General features: G+C 57.6%; 2 protein-coding genes and 1 pseudogene across 8 annotated transcripts in view; all 3 read right to left on the reverse strand.

Moving 5' to 3' along the window:
• The window catches only part of BMP1 (bone morphogenetic protein 1), a 40,414-nt gene extending 37,101 nt beyond the window's left edge, over positions 1-3,313 (reverse strand). For 4 of the 5 annotated variants that reach the window (XM_058550564.1, XM_058550562.1, XM_058550565.1 and 1 more), the window contains exon 1: positions 3,105-3,312. In XM_058550564.1, the coding sequence (XP_058406547.1) occupies positions 3,105-3,258 (154 nt within the window). In that variant the 5' untranslated portion in view covers positions 3,259-3,312. Of the gene's footprint in view, positions 1-3,104 lie in introns of all 5 variants that reach the window. The other variant, XM_058550563.1, reaches the window with a different exon arrangement.
• Positions 3,314-4,640: 1,327 nt separating this feature from the next.
• On the reverse strand, positions 4,641-6,920 carry SFTPC (surfactant protein C). 3 transcript variants are annotated; one of them, XM_058549814.1, is made up of 5 exons: positions 6,876-6,920; positions 5,959-6,117; positions 5,484-5,606; positions 5,130-5,240; positions 4,641-4,778 (listed from the first exon to the last, which is right to left on the reverse strand). In XM_058549814.1, exons 1-5 carry the CDS (start codon positions 6,915-6,917, stop codon positions 4,641-4,643), a joined length of 573 nt encoding a protein of 190 aa, XP_058405797.1. In that variant the 5' UTR covers positions 6,918-6,920. The 3 variants fall into 3 exon arrangements, with proteins under 3 accessions (XP_058405797.1, XP_058405795.1, XP_058405796.1); XM_058549812.1 differs by having other exon boundaries at positions 4,641-4,791; positions 5,104-5,240; positions 6,876-6,917; XM_058549813.1 differs by lacking the exon at positions 5,959-6,117 and having other exon boundaries at positions 4,641-4,791; positions 5,104-5,240; positions 6,876-6,917.
• Positions 6,921-7,726: 806 nt separating this feature from the next.
• LOC131411212 (large ribosomal subunit protein uL22-like) lies at positions 7,727-8,275 on the reverse strand (annotated as a pseudogene).
• Positions 8,276-11,187: the final 2,912 nt, after the last annotated feature.

The raw sequence follows: 11,187 nt of genomic DNA on the forward strand, positions 1-11,187 counted from the left end.
AACTTGGCCCCTGGGGTGAGGATGGTGATGAGGGCTGGTGAGCTACTGCCCCATCTCCCTCCCAAGGGCAGACCTCTGAGCTACCCGCTGAAGCCCAAGTAAGGTTCTCGCTGGCTCAGTGGGTGTCTCTGCTTATGGGAGCAGCTATGTCCCAATTCCTGCCTCCAAGTTGTCTCCCAGAGCCCTGAGGGTCACTGCCAAGTCATCTGGGGCAGCCAAATGGAGCTGGGAATCTTGGGGAAGGACGCCCTTGATGGTTTGGCATTCCAACATACAAGAAATCAGGGCTGACTTGCAATCTCCCTGGGCAAGGGCAAGAGAGAGAGGGCTTGCTGGAAGCAGCTCTGAGCACACACAGACCAGCTCAGCTTCCTGCTCATTGTTCTGGTCTCATCCAGAAGATAGAGGAATCTCTCTAGGGTATCAAGGGTCTTTACTTTGCCCTTACTGCAACAGTAACCATAACTTGGACAGTAATAGCAAGAGGTAACCTCATATGAAGGGACCTGGGTATCCCGATAGATGGTAGGTGAGCCAGCTGGAGTCAATGGGGCTTTCATTCTTGGTCCTCTGTGTGCAAGGAGGAGGAGGAGGAGAGAGCTGGAGAGCGGCAAGTGAGCAGAGGCAGACAGGCACACCAGCTGCATCCAAAGGAAAGCGAGGCAGACACACCTGCCATCATCACCTCCAGCACCTGGTGGTCAGGGCTCAGAGGGTGCAAGAGGCAAAGCCAGGCAGGAGGGGGCAACACAAGCAGAGGAGAGAGCCTGGGGACATGCAGCTTGAGGGTGTCGCCGTGGGGTCTTTGGGAACCAGGGTGGAGGAGGAAAGGCTGCACCAGTCACACCCAGGAGGGAGACCTGATCTGACCCTGAATCTTGGCCTTGTCAGGCCCTCCAGACCTCTCAGCCACCCCCAGGCCTGGCCCAGCTCCCCACCAGCCTCGCTTCGCTCTGGTGGAGAGCTTTCTCCAGAGCCCTTGTTTGAAGTTCCAACTCAGCCAGCCCCACCCTAGCATGAAATCCGAGACTGGGGATACAACCCTCAGCCTCCTGCTGCTCCGAAAATCACTCCAATTTCCAACTGGTAGTGAAATACATCAAATTGGCTTCCTCCCCATTCTTTAAGGCCTTGCCAGATCCCTCCTCCTCCATGAAGACCTCGAAAACCTTCCCAGCCTGCTGTGATCACCATTTCCCCACCACCACCACTACCAGGGCCGCAGAGGGGCAACAGGCTCCTTGAGCCTTTAGAGCTTTTCCCTCCAAGGTGGCATATGACGCATCTTGGTTTGTGCTGTTGGTTACATCCCATGCTTCTGTCCTACTGGACTGTAAGCTCCCTGAGGGCAGGACCATGTCTTACACTTCTCTGGCTCTCCCACAACAATCAAGCCAGGGTCTGGCACATGTTAGCATTCAGTAAATGTAGATCAGCTGAATGAATAAGTGACCCCAGGACAAGGTCAGAGAGACAGTGCTTTTTCCTGAAAATCAAGCCCATTCCTTCAGAAAAAAATGAAGCAAGGGTGTGAGGCACAGAAAACAGGGTGGAGGCAGCCAACATTTATCTAGCATTTACTGTGTGTTAAGCTCTAATAAGTGTTTTATATACGTTCTCATATCTAATCCTCACTAACTCTACAGAGACGTACCTTCAGCTCCATCTTACAGGTGACAAAAGCAAAGTTCAGAGGTGATAATTAACACTTCCAACGTGGTACAACCAAGGAGTGGTGAGTCCAGGATTGAGAGCTAGGTCTGTCTGCCTCCAAAGCCCACGCTTTGTCCACTTAGCCTCATGCCCACTCCAAGCCCAGCGAGAAAGATGACAGCTAACGGCTGGTTTACCCACAGCCCAGCAGGAGGGAGGAAGAAGGGCTGAGGGATCCAGCTTCTCCTCCCACGGGAAGGGTCTCCTATTCCTGTAGTTTGCTATGATCCATCCACCCAAAGAGGGGTCCCCAGGGGCAGGACGAGAGCAACCTGTCCCACAACCCCTTGTGCCACACACAGGCACTCCTAAACTCTGGGAACTGTGCCCCCACCCCTGGCTCTGGCTATCTGGAGACATGCTGAAGTCAGAGGCAGGAAGTGAAGGGAAGGTTCTGCTGTCTTTCGCCTGTGTGTCCTCTTGTCCAGGCAGCCTGCTCAGGCTCATCTGATCAGGCAAACAGCCCGGTCATCTGGTCACTCCAGGGGCAGGACCCCTCTGGGCCCAGCAGGAGTGAAGGGGTTACACAGGGTCTTCATGGACAAAGAACACACACACACACACCGTGGGGCTCTGACCTCGGCTAATTAGCCTCCAGATTCTGTGGACTGAGAGAGCTGATACACAGTATCTGAGTTCTCTGTGTTTTTCCCCTTTCCATCCCAACTTGGCCTTAGTAGGTGCCTCTGGCACATAGGGGCAGAGGCAAATTCCTCTCCTGGGCTGACTGGTCTGACTTTGACAGCTGTCTTCTCAGGCTCAGAAAGCTGCCAGGCTGGTGGGGACTATAGGGTACCCAGGGAGCTCATCTCAGCAGACCCCTTGAAAAACTTTCTTCTTCCACTTGGGCTGGGTGGGGGCCTCAGGAGACTTGCTCCTTGGAGATGCAGGCCTCCCGGCACTGGGGAGACAGATGTGCAGCCCCAGGGCAGCCCAGATACACAGGCTGGAAAACACCAATGCCCTGGAGCCAGAGATGGGGGAGAAGGGAGAAGTTACACACACACACCCACACACACCCACACCCACACACACGCGCGCGCACACGCACGCGCGCGAGTTTGGCCAGGAAAGTTTCCTCCAGGAAGAAAAGCCTCCTTGGCCACAGGTTTCTCGGGACCCAGGGAGCTTCCCCCAGGAATCCTCCCCCAGGAATCCTCTGGGAAGACGAGAGGCAGCGGCAGCAGCTTCCACACACAGCAGCAAAACTTCAGTCCTAAAAGTCCCCCAAACTTCCCCTCCCTCTCTCCCTCTTTCTTTTGTTCCCCACTGCATTGCCAACCAGGCAGCTCCCGGCTTCCCACACTGGACCGTCCTCCCCCAACCCCAAACCCGAGGCAGCCCGCGCCGGCGCTCGCGCCCGGGCCGGCCGGCGGGGTGGGGGCGCCTACCCGCCTTGCAGGGGTCTTTATAGTTGAGGGGCTCCGAGTCGTCCTCCTCCCCCAGGTCGTAGGTGTAGTCGGCCAAGTCGAGCGGCCGGCCCGGGCGCGGGAGCAGCAGCAGCCAGAGCAGCAGCGGCAGCGGCAGGCGGGCCACGCCGGGCATGCTGGCGGCGCGGGCGGGCGGGCGCGGTGGCGGCGGCGGCGGCGGGTCGCGCCCGGACGCGGGAGCGGGCGCGAGGGAAGCGGAGCCCTGGAGGCGAGGGGGAGGCGCTCCCCTCCGCTGCCCGCCCGCTCCCTCCCTCGCTCCCCCCGCGCTTCCCTACCTCTCCCCTTCCCTCGCTCGCCCGCCCTCCTTCCTGTCTCCCGCCCCGCCCGCCGGCTCCTCGGCCCGCTCCCTCGCCTCCAGCCTCTCCTTCCTTCCCTGCTTCTGCCCTCTTTCCTTCGCTCCCTCCCGCTCGCGCGCTCCCCCCGTTTAGGGAAATGAGCTCGCTGGAGGGCGGGTTTTCGCCCGAGCTCGGCCCCCTCCGGCCCGGGATGGGGCTCGGCGGGGCCGGGCCACGCGCCAGCCGGAGGCTGAGGAGGCGAGGGAGGCGGGGAGCCGGCCGCCCCGGGAGGGGGCCCGCGCGGCCGGGGCGCGGGGCGGCGGGCCGGGGAGGGGGCGCGGGGCCTCGGGGTGCGCGGCCGGCGGCCTCGCCCGTGAGGTGCCCTCTGGCGGCTGCTGCCCCCGCGGGCGCCCGGCCTGAGCCCACCCTGGGCCGCGGGACACGCTGTCAGTTGCCCGCGCCGCTTCTGCCTCGCTCTGCCCCTCGATCTCTGGCCGTGTTTCTCAGGCTGCGTCGCTCTGTCTCTCCGTTCCTCGGACCCTCGCTCTCTCCCAGCTCGGTCCCTGTCCCTCTAGTTCAGTCTTTCTCTCACTGTCTGTCTCTCTCCCTCCCTCGGGAGACACCGCTGGAGGGCGCTTCAAGTCCGTGGATTGCTCCCCAGGCCCCTGCCACTGCCCTCTCCCGCATCACCCTGGGACTGAAGGAGGATGGCAAAGCCCCCTTTGCTCCCCTGAGACCCTACCCTTCCCCGTGCCAGGCCCCGCCAAGAGCAGGACCGAGGGGTGGGAGAGGACAGAGAGGTACACCCTTTGCTTTTGAGTCAGGCTGCTTTATTCGTCTGTGGTAGGAGACCCCTGGCCCCTGGGAGCCGCCCCTCTGCCCTTGCCCATCCTCTCCCCACAGCTCCCATTTCTCCAGGGCCAGCCCCTGTTGTGTGGGCAGGAGCAGCTTCCTGCCTGTCTGCAAAAGACCCTTTGCTCCGTGATCTTTCCTGTCCCCTTGGGGCTTCCTCAGGCCCTGTGAAGCAAAGGAACACTGTTTATTATGTGAGGGAGAGGGGCCGGAAGATGTCTGCGAACCTTCCCTCCCCTGAGCTCCCTAGGTGACCCAGCCTCAGTGGATCCCCCAGTGCCCATCAGCTGACATGGCAAGGTGGCTCAAGCCCTCATGTGCCACTGCTCCTCCAGTGCCCTGTCGGTCACACCTGCTCACCTGAGGGGTCCTAGATGTAGTAAACGGGCACCTCGCCACACAGGGTGCTCATAGTGGTACCCAGGAAATCCAGGTCCTTGGAGGATGCCGAGTCACCATCACGGTCCTCCTCCTGGCCCAGCTTAGGGGTAGCCACTGCAGACTTGGCCTGGAAAGAGCACCTGATTTAGAGCCTGGGAACTGAGTCTGTCTCACCTGCGGCCCTTATTGTGGGTCTTCAGGTGCGCCAGGCAATCTCTCTGAGCCTTGGTTTCCTCACCAGTAAAGAGGGAGCTGTGCTGCAGTCAGAAGCCCCCAGGTGGTGTATGGGCTCAGCAGAGGCCAGCAGCTTGGCAGTGGGGCAGGGCTGAGGAATGGGTAGGGAAGATGTGGTGCAGGTGAGTCTCCAGAGGGGCTCTTACCCGGCAGCCCATGAGGAACAGCGCTTTACAGGAGACAAATACTCCTCCCAGCATACCTGGGAGGGAGAAAACTCACTCCTTCTCACCCACACACCCACCTGGAAGTCCTGGAATTTTCTAGTGAGAGCCTCAAGACTGGGGATGCTCCCTGGAGTCATCTTCATGATGAAGCAGCAGCTTCCTGGGGCTGGCTTGTAGGCAATCAGGAGCTGAGCACGGGAACCCCAGAGTTCATTCAGGAAGGCCTTGCCTTGCTCACTCCCTACCCCTCGTCCTTGGTTATCTCCCTCTAGGTTGGGCACTGGAGGGAGTCATATAGGAATCTGGGGATTAGGCACCCCCAGGGGGATAGGGAGAGATGGATGTGTATGAAGTGGCATAGCTGGGTGGGTCTAGCAAAGTATTGTCATTGGTCCCCCAGCCCCAAGGTCAGGAGGTTCGGGCATACCCACCCGCTGGTAGTCATACACTACGATGCCAGTGGAGCCAATGGAGAAGGTGGCAGTGGTACCCACACGCTCACTCAGGGCCAGGCGTTGCTGGGCTTCTGGCCCCCCAATGCTCATCTCTAGGACCTGGGGGAGGGCACAGTGCTGCTTGGCATTCCTCTGTCCTCGCTCATCCCCTTGGTACTCATGCCCACCCTCAGTCTTCTTTACTCAAATGCAACTCCTTCTGCCCTGAAAGTTCAGCGAGGCTGAGTGGACCCTGGTGCTGGAGGGAACAGGCTGTCACGCCATGGGGCCGAGGCCTGGTAGAGAAGCCCAGGCCAGTTTGCCACCCCGTTCCTGCCTCTGTCCTTCCATGAGGTGCCTCTTGCCTCCTCCCCTCATTCCCTTTGGGCAGTTTGCTATCTGCCTAGCCCACCCAGCCCCTCTATCTGGCATGCCCTGTATCTGCTGCCCACCCCATCCCAGGCCTGCTCACCATCTCAGTATGTTTCTGGCTCATGTGAAGACCCATGAGCAGGGCCCCTACAATCACCACGACGACAAGGACCACCACCACGACCACGATGAGAAGGCGTTTGAGGTGCACAGGGCAGCAGGGGATGCCAAACCGGCCCCGGGGGGCTGCTGAGTAGTCCTGACATTATGGGGCAGGCAGGGAGACAGATGTGAGGTCATGAGGATACCCCCTCCTCTCCCTGCACAGGATGGACACTCTCCCAGGGCTGGACAGCCAATGCTATGGACGTGCAGAGGAGGTTTCAGGAGATCAGAGAAGGCTTCCTGGAGGAGGTGACCTGAATTTCAACAAACCCATAGAAGCTTTGAAGTGAGGGCTAGCCTGGAGAGACCCAAGAGAGCCTGTTTCACCAGTCTCATCTCCTGCTGTTTCCTCCAGACTCCTGGCACCGCAGCCATGCCCAATCCCTCTCTGTTCCCCCCAAATCCATGCTCTCTCACACTTCTATGCCTTTAACATACATACACTCCTTTCTTCCTGCAATACCTTCCTCCTTCTCCACCTGGTGAGCTCCTCCTTATTCTGGAGGCAGCTCAAATGTCATTTTCTCTGTGAAGCTTCCTGTGACCTCCCAAGTTGCAGCTCCTCTCAGTGCTCTCTACAGCCCTCTCCACTGAGCTCTGTGGTGGCTCTCAGCCCCTCATATGGGAATTATTGGACTCCACCACGTCTGTCTCCCCAAGGAACTCTGTCTTGGTGGTTGGTGTCCCTGCCCTAACTTAGCCCAGTCCTAGGTTAGTTAGATGAATGAATTTGGATGAAGAAACAGGCCCAGAGAGGTTGGATGAGGCAGGGGCCACCACACACACCTGCACACACACACGCACACACTCACACGCATGCACATGCATGTACACACATATGATCACACTCACCGGTGGGCTCTCCATCAAGGCCTCTTTGCTGCCCACATCCATCTTGCTGCAGGCGCTTTCCCCTCCTCATCTCCAAGTGTGACCAGGGTCTTATATACGCCAGTAGGGAGAGGGGATAGAGGTGAAGGACCCAGCCCCTGTCTGCCAGCCAAGCCCTCAGCTTTGAAGCCTGTTTGTTCCTGGCCCTCCAGAACCAAGACCCTGATAAGCCAGCTGCAGGAACGCCTAAGGGCCCTTGGCCCCGGCGCATGAGTCCTCTTGGCCCCATTGAGAGCAAAGCTGGAGAGTTGGGGGTCAATTCAGCAAGTGAGCTGAGCACGCTTGCCATTGGGCAATCTGCGCCTCTCACAGTGGGTGTCTTCCTGGTGTGCCTGCCTTTCTTGCTGGCACCTGCCCCTGCTGTCCTGTGGCTTTCCCTGTTCTTCTGCCAGGCTGAACCTCTCAGGCAGCCAAGGGTCTGACCCAATGGGGTGTCCACCATGTTTCCCAACAGAATTGTCCCCAAGCATGGGGATGAGCCCCAGAAGGGGAGTGAGGAGGCAGTGCCTGTGGCCCAGAGGGCCCTGCTGAAGGCAGCGGGTGCTTTGGCATGGTGTGGAGGTTCATATGTGGTTCATTAATTCTCGGGAGCTCAGATTTTACTTCAAGTACTCCAGCTGCCTTGCCCCCTCCCACACATCTGGTACCTAATCTCAGACTTGCTCTAGTCATTCTTTTCCTAATTCTGAAAACTCTGTCCCTCTAGTTGCAAATTCTTACTTGCTAATGTGCGGTTTTTCCTTCTTTGCTATGGGCTAGTTCATAACCTGAAGTCTTTTTTTTCCTTGCTTTTACTTTTGTTTGCATTGGTTTTATGCTGAAGCTATTCCCCAGGCCATACGTTTTTGTTTCTTCCAGGATCTCTTTTTCTTCTGTGCTATCTCTCCTTCTGGTTGAGGAGTGATCTGCCTGTCGCAGTGCGGTTCATCTCGGGGTGGCGGGCAGCTCACATGGAGGTGATCTGACCTGGAGCTCTGCGAGCTCTGCGCCCATCCTGGGTGCTGTGTCCACCTGCGTGTGCTCAGTGACCAGAGAATCGATGTCTAATCCCCTAAGGTCAGCATTACTCTCTATTTTTAAGCAGGTGCAGCAAAAATTCAGCGCTCTTTTAGGGCCACTGACCCTGTGTCCAGCCCCACTTTTTGGCCCGGGCACACCGACCAGCTCCACCGTTGTGACGACGGAACGCACACATCGCTTCTGTAAAGTGACATCCTTCAGATACTTGATGGCTTTCGGACATGCATACCCTTGATGGCCTGGGCAGTTTCATAAGTGTTCTTAAAGTGAACACAAATATTTGAACCTCTTGATTTGCATGATTTTGTGGGGTTTTCTGTGTCAAATGAATAGTGAACCATTTTCAGAGATCAAGCTTCAGCTTTGGATAGCATGTTCCATGCATGACACTTCTTTCTTATGCCCAGACAGCCTCACATGGGGCTGGGTATCGTGACTGATGGGGTCTCAATCTCCTTGTCAGCTGTGACTGGTGTTGCCTATCACCCTACCCCTCTGCACTTCACTTTTTATATCCTCTGATCGTGAATTTGCCCTGAGAATGCGACTCACTCAAATGTGATCCACTTTCTGGACCTTCCTCTTCTCCCTTCTATCTCTTTCCTACCTCTTTCTCCCAAGCCACCTCTGTTACTTTGTTGTGCTAAACCAAGTCTACTAATGGCTGCATCCTTTCTCTCAGGCTCTCCTCCACTTGCTGGGCCAGCTGGTCCCAACAGCGCCTTCACCTCTAAACTTGTGTGAGTGTGTAAGTCAGAGCCCTGCACCTTTCTCCTCTCTTGGCCTACTTCCTTATCCTCCTTAATTTTAACTCCAACACTTCACCCCAATTCCTGTCCCTTATCCAGGGGCTCCCTCACACTTTGGCCCTGACCTTCAATCGAGAGCTGACCCCCAATTCTCCAGCCCTGGCAGGCTCCCCTGTCCCCACAAGGACCCCCCTCTCCTGCTGGAGGGCCTTCAGTCTCCAGGTTGCACAACAGTGTGGCATTTGAGCTGAGAGCCGCTGAGAAGCTCGGGGAAGGAGAGAGGGAAGGAAGTGTTTGCTCCCACCACCCTCCTCGCTCCTCAACTGCCCCTTTAAATATTTGCCTAAGCCTCTAGCAGAAAGTGTCCTAGGAGGAATGAGAGAGGGAGAAGGGAGGAAGGGGGGAAACATCCTCCTCTCAGCTGTGTGCAGCCCCAGCCATGTGCAGTTGCTAGATGTGGGAGACAGGCCGCTTCCAGGGCCTCCACTCCTGCCCCTGGTTGTCCTGGCAACACTGGGATTGATCAGCTGACTCACATGTACTGGGCCTGAACCAGGTGGGCAGCAGGCCAGGGGGAGAGCCAAGGAGAACTGCAAGCATCTCGGGGTCCCCAGGGGCATCTCGGGCCGCATAGTCCAGCTGTGGGGGTTGTTCTGATCAGGCGCTGTATGTAGGACTTGCCATCATCATGTGGTGCTGGGAAACAGGTCTCTCTCTCTGGTCCTCAGGCTCCCCTTCAGGATGCCCTTAGGCTGTAGTTCTCATGAACGTTACAGCTCTTTATTTTTCTTTTCTTTTCTTTCCTCATTTTGCCTGTTCAGAAACTGAGGAAGGAAAGGTGCCCTCAAGTTTCCTAAGGGAAGTTTCGATGCTGGCACCAACCTGGCAGAGGTCTTGAGAACCCTGGAGAAGGGAGGAGGGAGGGACCTCTGGCTGGGCATGCAGAGCTGGCACCTCACCCCCCCACCAGCCTCCTCCCTTCTTGGCCTTTACTTAGGCCGTTTCTCCCTCCTGGAAAGCCCACCCTCAACGCCTCTCCACCTCTCTGAATACCACCCACCCTAAAAGGCCGAGCAAGAACCAATGGCACCCACTCTATGACCTCACCGCCCCAACCTCCAGAGCCCCCTCCCTCCTCCAAAATCTCCCAGCCTCCCTGCCTCACTTTCACCTGCCACTGAGCACACATTGCTGTTCTCATCAGCGACATGGGTGCTTTTTGTTGCCCCTGTCTTCCCGCCCAGGCTGCCGGCCCTGGGACCAACCCTTGGATCAAGCTTCCCCGGGCTTCCTTGTGCCTGCCACAGGGCAAAGAGCATGCACACAGCCAATGTGTAGTTATGTTCAATGAAGAGACTGTCAGCAAACACGAGGGGGCTCCCGGCCAGCAGCCAATAGTTCATTCCTTCAGTATGTGGAGGTCTCAGTGCTTCATGGCCAGCTCTGAGGCCCTGAGTCATTCTGCCTTTCTCGCCTTTAGTGTGTTCACCTGTGAAATGGGACAAGTACTGCCTGTCCTGTCCCCCTCTCTAAGCTATTGTGAGGATCCAATGACATCCCGATGTGGAAGGGCAATCGTCATGATTGTCACCATCAGCTTCATCCCTCAGGGCAGCTCTTCTCACTAGCTAAGAATAGGACCCAGGCTCCCCCTTTGTCTGTCGCTGGGTTAAACCCTCTGAGAACTGGGGGTGGTGGAGAGCCCATGGCAGCCACCCTTCTCTGTGTGCCTCCCCTTTCCTCCTTCCAGCCCTCAGCTGCAGGGAGGGGACAAGATTCACTCTGCCCTTTGTGTGCTGGGCAGAGCTGTGCCAGGGACTGGTTGGGACAGTGGCCCAGCTGCCCCAGCCACCCTCCCCACTCCTATTGCTTGTCTTCCCACAAGCTAGCATGGGGTGGGCAGCACGGGCAGCTGGAGCTGGACGTGGAGTGGCAGGTGGGGATCAAAGGACGGGGCATCCCTGGCTGGGAGAACACGGACTTAAGCTCAGACGGGAGAATCCCCTGCTGGCAGAGGCTAGGGACAGCTGGGGAAGCATCTGAAGCCCAGCCATCTCGGTTTCCTGGACTGACATGGAAAGAGCACTAGACTGGACCACCTGACTTCCAGGCTCCCCTTGTCCTGTACCTGTGAGCTCTTGGGACAGCACCCCCCCCATACACCTCTGGGAGGTAACATGGTATAGAACAGCAGTTCTCAAACTTTTTGGCTTCAGGACCCCTTAACACTTTTAAGTATTGAAGGCTCCGGCCCTGTGGCGTAGTGGTTAAGTCCCATGTGCTCTGCTTTGGTGGCCCTGGTTCACGGGTTTGGATCCTAGGTGTAGACCTACACCACTTGTCAGCCATGCTGTGGTGGCGACCCACATACAAAATAGAGGAAGACAGGGGCCGGCCCAGTGGCACAAGCGGTTAGGTGCACGTGCTCCACTGCGGCGGCCCGGGGTTCACCTGTTCGGAGCCCGGGCGCGCACCAACGCACTGCTTGGCAAGCCATGCTGTGG

This window comes from Diceros bicornis, chromosome 11, assembly GCF_020826845.1.
Source record: "Diceros bicornis minor isolate mBicDic1 chromosome 11, mDicBic1.mat.cur, whole genome shotgun sequence".
NCBI classification, from domain to species: Eukaryota; Metazoa; Chordata; class Mammalia; order Perissodactyla; family Rhinocerotidae; genus Diceros; species Diceros bicornis.

Excerpts from the sequence above, each read along its gene's own strand:
- SFTPC (XM_058549812.1), bottom strand. The coding sequence starts at position 6,917 with ATGGATGTGGGCAGCAAAGAGGCCTTGATGGAGAGCCCACCG. Across the intron at positions 6,118-6,875 it reads CCTTGATGGAGAGCCCACCG|GACTACTCAGCAGCCCCCCG; the intron begins GTGAGTGTGATC and ends CCATAATGTCAG. Across the intron at positions 5,241-5,483 it reads TAGTGTATGACTACCAGCGG|CTCCTGATTGCCTACAAGCC; the intron begins GTGGGTATGCCC and ends TCCCGTGCTCAG.